Source organism: Podarcis tiliguerta (genome assembly GCF_965153285.1).
Source record: "Podarcis tiliguerta genome assembly, chromosome: 5".
Taxonomy (NCBI): Eukaryota; Metazoa; Chordata; class Lepidosauria; order Squamata; family Lacertidae; genus Podarcis; species Podarcis tiliguerta.
Window position 1 is genome coordinate 84,319,926 of NC_139538.1, and position 7,326 is coordinate 84,327,251.

At 47.7% G+C, this 7,326-nt stretch overlaps 1 protein-coding gene across 23 annotated transcripts in view; it reads left to right on the forward strand.

Moving 5' to 3' along the window:
* The window catches only part of GBF1 (golgi brefeldin A resistant guanine nucleotide exchange factor 1), an 84,051-nt gene extending 82,492 nt beyond the window's left edge, over positions 1-1,559 (forward strand). For 8 of the 23 annotated variants that reach the window (XR_014511145.1, XM_083440255.1, XM_083440259.1 and 5 more), the window contains 2 exons: positions 181-338; positions 1,438-1,559. Coding sequence is in view for 22 of the 23 variants with exons in the window: in XM_083440255.1 (XP_083296381.1) it covers positions 181-338; positions 1,438-1,455 (176 nt within the window). In the remaining variant the exon portion in view is untranslated. Of the gene's footprint in view, positions 1-177 lie in introns of all 23 variants that reach the window. The other 15 variants (XM_083440253.1, XM_083440268.1, XM_083440269.1 and 12 more) reach the window with 3 other exon arrangements.
* The last annotated feature ends 5,767 nt before the right edge of the window (positions 1,560-7,326 follow it).

Genomic DNA, 7,326 nt, shown 5'->3' on the forward strand with positions numbered 1-7,326 from the left:
CAGGGACTGAGCAACGGGAGCTCACCCCGTCACGGGGATTCAAACCGCCGACCTTCTGATCGGCAAGTCCTAGGCTCTGTGGTTTAACCCACAGCGCCACCTGCGTCCCCATGGAACATATCATCTGGTGACTAATTTTCCTCTTGAACAAGTGAAAAATCTATACTCTTCTCTCAGCAGACCCCGAGACGGCTTCAGTTCCAAGCAGTTCCAGTCTCTCTGGACCACAGTTCCACCCTCCAGCAGCAGCACCTGTGAAAGTGAGCTCGGCGAAAGATGCACCTCAAGCGGTGGCACAGCAACCTCTTATTCTTCAGCCTCTGGCCTCCCCCTTGCAGGTGGGAGTGCCACCTATGACTCTACCTATTATTCTGAACCCAGCCCTCATAGAGGCCACCTCTCCTGTGCCTCTTCTGGCCTCCCAGCGGCCAACTGACCCCATGACAGCTTCTGAAGTCAACTGAGGAGAGGAGTAAAGAGGACAGTTGGCTGCAGGGGTGATGGTGGTACAGGATGCTCTGTCTGGTAGAAGCCATGATTGCTGTAGGGAAGACCCTAGCAGAAGTGTGGAAGGCCACTTTGCAATGTGGCTGTCCTCCCCAGTGGACCTAAGGCCAAAATTTCCATCCCAGCTCATCTGTTCCACGGCCCTTGGCTCCTTTTGTGCAGAGGCAATCTCTGTGTGGGTGATGGCCAGCTTCTCTTCTCTTTAGAGTTAGGGGGCAGCAGTCAGTTTTTCAGCACACACCTTCTGCTGCCTGTGATCTAAAAGAAAAGAAAGAAGGTAGGCGTTTCCTGCAGAGTGGAGCAGAGGAGCTATATTCCCTAGGAAATTAAGCAGAGACGCTCCTATTACGGATATTTGCTTGCCTATATTCTTTGGCGTTGACTTGAGAATATGACTTTCCTTATCGCCCCTCTTTGGCTTGACTCTTCAGGGTACTCTTCAGCTACTCTGCTGGGTAGCGAGAGCTGGGGGGAAAAATATCTGCCCACTGGACAAGACCAGAGAATGTGGGACAGGAAGCAGAGGCCTGGGCCCAGGACAGGGAGGGGGAACCTCTGCAGTGCTGAGTGAGCTGTACCATCTTGACTAAGTCTTGTACTGGAAGCTCTCCTCCTTTCAGTTAAATCTCACTGGGTGCCCTCCAGGCATTCTTTGCTTGCACTCACGATCTCCTCACAAGATAACGAGACTCGGGCGATTAGTGCCCGATAAAGTGAGAGGCTTCTGGGCAGGAATTGGCCGTACATGATGCTCTAACTCCTTTGGGAACAGGCTGCTAAATTTTCCTTCTGGTCGCTTTCACTTTAGGAGGATGCTGTTACCCCCTCCTGCACCTCTGGCCTCTTAGCACAAAAGCAGAGTGAAATGTGTCTCATCTAGTGCTTCCTTCCTCTTATGCATTAGGCTAAAATTCTCCACATTTATTGCAGAATCCCATTGGGAACTGAAGCCAGTGTCTACTGTGTGGAACGGCAGGTGACTGTGTGTGTGTATATATATATAAGGAGTCTATTGACTTTTTACAGTGGAATAAATATGACCTGTAAATGAATTATTTTGGCTTAGCAGTTCTTCTCCCCCGCCCCATCCCTCCCCCACCAGGGATGCCAACTTGAATAAAATATTGGGGATCCCAGGTAAGCCGCCCCCCATATAATCAGTCACATGATGTGCCACACCCACCATTTGAATGCCTATCAACTTGGGGGGGGGGGCGACCCCCTCAAATATTTTATATTCTCCTACCACATTCATATTTTGATGCCGTTTGAGGGCGTGCATGTTTTATCACCCTTAACAATGGATGATAGCTCCTCACGGACATGAGGTTCTTGTCCCTACCTTGGGGACTCAGCCAATCCAGCCTTTTCAGGTGTTCCTTCAGGGTGGTGGAGGCGCTGCAGATGGCCAATTGTCTATTGTTGCCATTAGGTAAGCCCACATGGTGGCGCATACAGTCCGTTGACACCACCCTGCTCCTCACTCACCAGTCTGCTTGATGCCCACTCAGGCATGTTGCGGTGGAGCATGTGCATCCCATGAGCACATGGAGTGCACAGCCTGGAGTGCCTTCCTCTCTACCGCCTCAGTCTATTCTGCCTTTCCCGACAGTACTGCCTGCGATGCACTGAAAAGGAGATTAGGCAAGACAGCCAGTTACTCCAAGCCAGTAATAAGCAAACATTACTTGGGGAGGGGGTGGTGTCAGGATGAATGGCCAGGGGGCTGTTTCCCCTCAACACCCCCCTCTCCCCTTTCTCACACTTGAGACTTGGCAGAGCACTCCTAGGTTGCAGTTAGGAAGGAATACAGATTTGTGTGTGTGTGTGCACCACAAAATTGTTGCCTTCAATCGCAGTGTGGCTAGAATCCAATTTCTGTCACTGTAAAGTAGGGATTGGCAATTATGAAGGCTTCGGGGTCAAGTCTGCCCCTCTGTGTGATACCAGCTGGTCTCCCAATTGCCCATATTAGTGCACATATTACAAAGATGTGCGTGCAAACATGTCTGTCTATATAAGCGGGAAAGAACATTAGCAATGGCATTCTGCTAAGACAGATTGCTTGCAAAAATTTGTACGTTAGGCAAAATGGCATAGAGAAATGGATGCGTGGGTATAAATGCACCAAAGTGTTATGAATTTTCACAAATATTCTTTTTGTAAAAAAATGCAAGCATATGTGAAGATTGAACAAACTGAACTTAAGATTGTAAAGATGACAAACTCAGAGAAACCGAGAATGAGGTTTGTCAATCCCTCATAGGGAAGCCATACATACAGCATCCGCCACACTGTTCCATTCTACCGAGTATGTAGACCACCATTAAGCCTGTTACTGAATCTTTCCCACCTTAAAACTGCTGAAATTCCTGATACACTTTTGAACTTGAGTACCATTAAAAGGCCACTTTCACAAAACGTGTCCACCTAGTTCTAACATCCCAGCTGGAGAAAACATTTTTTAGTGCCGTCCATTGCTATGAAACTGTTTATCACAGGTTTGTGTTCAGCCTCTACCTGATAAGAACATCCAGAGTTTGCTGAAGTAAGCATAGGGATCCTCTCTGCTTATACAAATGACCCAAAGAGTGCAGTTTCTTTCCAGCTCAATGCGTGTGTTTGACAAGACTCTTGTGATTAGCTCCAATCACCCTATTAATGTATTTTAATCGTTATGTGAATTGAAAGTAATTGCAGTTTGAAAATGCGACAACTGGTGCAGGAAGAATGAGGTATAGTTGCTCAGGGTAAAGACAAATGTGAACAAGAGGATTGTCCCCGAAACATTTGTTTGCTTTTAAGAGTCAGCAGTTATTTGCAGAATATTTACCTATGAATACAACAGCTGTCTTGCAGGATCAGAGCAAGGTCCATGTAGTTCAGCATTCCACTTACCACAACAGAAACTTGGATGCCGATGGAAGATCACCAGCAGGGAATCAAGATGCGTAGAGCATTCTGGAATATTCTGCTTGCAAACTGAACTGTCATTCAGCTATTGCAGCTAATGGCAGAGACTTTTTAAAGCAGCCATCTCTGCTTGTGGTCATTACTACATCTTGTGGCAATTAATTCTATGTTACAAGAGTTCCACTGAATCAGACGAAGGGCGGATCTAATAGTTACCAACACTGCCCAGAAATTTATCCAGGAATCTGACATGTAGGGCAAGAAAACAACACCCCTCTCTCCTTGTGTTAGTTGCCCCTGCCCAAGCAAGTGGTGTTCTGAGGCTGTCTCTGAAAATGGAGATTCTAGTTTGTGGTCGTGGCTTAATAACAACTGATAGGCTTGGATCAGTTTGCCTGATCCTCTTTTAAGTGTTGGCCAGGCGAGTGACCATCAACACAACATGTGGCAGTGAATTCTGTGTGTGTGTTACGTGTTGTTTGGCAGTGGATGCAGGATACTTATTCAATCAAGTGCCATTGAGTGGTGCAGAGTTCTAGTATAATAAAGAGAAGGATATGGAATGAGGAAGTACCCAAAACATGCATTTGGGATGGAGGTGAAGGAAGGGATGCTGCGCTGTGGACCAGATAGGAAAGCACCTATCAGAACTCATGCCAATCTTTTGCACTGTTTGTGCTACAAAGCCTTGGTTTTGTTTTGTCAGTTAACACTGCTTTTAGGGAACTCCTTCCTCTGACAGTAAAGTCAGAAGATTAGTGTCTACATGTAAGCTCTTTTCTTGGGCAATTAAACTGCGGCGGTGTATTTCTGCCCTTATTGAAGAACTGGCTAAGGAAACTTTAAAAGCCAGCAAAATTGTTCAGAGATTATAGCTGGTAGAGGTACCTATTTTGACGGTGGAGATGATGGCATTGTGTATCTCTGCCAAAGAGTGGAATCTATGCTTAAAAAACACCAAAAAGAGCTGGCCTCCCTGACAGCTAGAAACATGGCTCTGTAGGGGCAAAGTAATGTGACTGTGTAGGTCTTCCACAGTGCACACAAGAACACAAGGTAAACTGAATTTGTGATGGCTTTTTTCAAAGATCATCTGTGTCTGATTAAATGTGCAACTGGATCCTTTAAACCTTCACCCGCTGGAGGTATATTCCCCGAGCATCAACTTCAACATGTTGCACTTTTCCACCAGAGAAGACATTGTGTGTTGTGCAGCATAGAGGGTGACTAACATGAAATTTGCTCATTGCTCCTCAGGAGTTCCAGGGCTATTGCTGCATTAAACTATTGCTGCTCTCCAGTTACTGTTCACTAAAATTCTGATCACCCCAACCATTGGCTATTATGCTGCCTGAGGCTGATGTAAGTTACAGACCAACATCTGGAGGCTACTACATGGACTAACACTACTATATTCATAATTAAAGATGACCACTAGAGGGTCTGGAGAACCAGCATAAATGTTCATTCAAGTTGGACAAGTCGTCTCTCTTGTGTGTCTAATATTCAATGGCCTTTGCAGCTGAAGAGTGTGATGATCTGTGCCCTTTGTAGACTATGCAGGCACATACATGGGAAAATCCTGCACAAGGCATCTTCCTAGGGGTGGGCTCACATCTTCCCTGATTTTATTTGAGCACCACAATGATTTATGGTCAAGATTATTTATGATTTAAGGTTCAAGAGGAACCAGAGGTGTTTCCAGACTGTTGCTGTTTTTTGTTTTTGCTTTGCATACTGGCAAATTAAGGTTGCACAAGTACAATGAATTTGGAGCTGCTGTACAACGAACCCGCATCCCCCAAAGAACGGGCATTTTGCAATAAGGAAAGTGGCGGAGAAATGCACTGGAAAGTGTCGAAGGATGCTTGATTTGATGCAATATCATCTAACCTCCCTGCAAACAAACCATAATAAACTGGCCATTTGGAAACACTCGGCATCTGTGTTTTCTTCCTTTTGTGTGTGTTTTCATTTTCACTGTGTTTTCCCATGCTTGTGCCACCATGCTTTATGGCACAGCAGCCTCCTCCTTAAGGAGTGTATAGGATGTGAGGTCAAGCTGCTGCTGCTGCTGCGCCAGCCATGGAGACAGACTTTTCTCCTTGTGGGGAACCTCTGACAGCGAACGAAAGAATCTACAAAGAGGTCCACCAAAAAAACCCTTCTACTTTTCTTTGTGGGACCTGGAAGGTGTGATCTCTTTCCTGGCGTTATAGTCAAAATGGAAATGGATGGAAGGGATGCGAGGGTGGTGGGTTAAATAGCAGGGGGAATAGAAGTGTAGTCTAGTGATTATAGAACAGCCCACAAAGTCTGACTGGCTTTTGGGTCTGCTGGAAGAGACATTAAATGTTGCTAAACCTGTTCCCTTATGCCTTGGATATCCCCCTTCTTGGGCTGTGTGTGGAGTAATTCTAGAACATTAACCTGGCTTAGACGTCAGGTAGATCCTGAATGGGGGCGGGTGGGTAAGAAATGGTAAGAAACAAGTTGCTTCCTTTTCCCATGTCTTTAAATATGGCAGTCTGGATTTTAAAAAGGGCTGGGATGATGAAGCTGTACTCTCCAGCTAACATCATCCCCTGTCTACCAGCCCACACTAACAGGGACTGATGGGAGTTCTCCAACAACAGAAGGACCCAGGCTCTTTATGCTTGGGTTGGGGGATCCTTAGGATGCCTTTGGTGCTGAATTCTGCAAGACTCAACTAATGAAAGTGGGGGAGAAGGTTAGCAATTTGGGGGTCTGTGTACTTTATTGGGTATTGAAGGTGGGATATGTTGGAATCACAGTGCAGCCTCCGCATAATAAACGGAGAGTTGATTGCCCTACCCAAACAGGGCCAATCCAAGACATTTTGCCACCTGAGGCAAAGTCTCTCTTTTTTAAGGGAGGGGAAGGGGAAAGAGATCTGGGACTTGGTGCAAATAGCTGGGGCTCCGCCTTTGGGGACCACCCCCAATAGCACTCTGCTTCCATTGGCACTGATAGAAAGCTCTTTTCAAGCATAACTGCAGTGTAGGGTTTGGGTTTTGGTCACAATACATGGGATGGGCGGGTTAATTCTTTTCTCCCCAGTTGTGAGTTAATATTTACTTATTGTTACAGTATATGTATTAGTCTTTTTTCTTACAAAATAATTTGAAGTGAATGAGCTAGGCAGAATTTACTCTCAGATGGCAGTTACTTTTAAAAGTGCGGCTGGGAGCAGGGAAGAGACTGCTGAGGAAACCGCTCCCACTCCGTGAAACTCTGGACCAGTGTCTCCCAAACTTTGGGATTTGGAACTACAATTCCCATCACCCCTGACCACTGGTCTTGCTAGCTAGGGATGATGGGAGTTGTAGTCCCAAAAAATCAGACGGCAACCCAAGTTTGGGGTAACCTTGCGCCTGGACCAATGGTCTGTCTCGGTCTCCCGGCAACTTTCTTACGCTCTCCTCTCACACGCGTATTTGCCAGAAGCAGCGCCGACTCAACTTCCCCCTCTCTGGTAACTTTCCAAGCCTCGCCGGGCCGCAAGCGCGAAAAGCACAAACCAGGCCTTGAGGGGGAGAGACGGAGAGCCTCTTCTGCCGAAGAAGGGCGCTTTCTGGCGCGCCTCTCGCTCTCCTCAGGAAAGGCACAGCCTCTCCCTTTCGCTGAGGCGAAGACGAGCGCGCCCAGAGGTCCCTCTCCAAGCCGGGGCGGGCAGCGCGCGGAGACCGGCCCCCGAGGCGGGGTCGCCCCGTCCCATGCCGGCCTCGCTCCTCCTCCTCGGGGGGCGGGAAGTTACGCTTTGGCCGCCGCCGCCGCTGGGCTGGAGCCCCGCCGACTTTGGCGCCGTCGTCGTCGTCCCGCGCTCCAGTCAGTCCGCTGCGCAAGGGGCCGAGGGCCTTGGTAGGGGCCGGCGCCAGGCGCGCT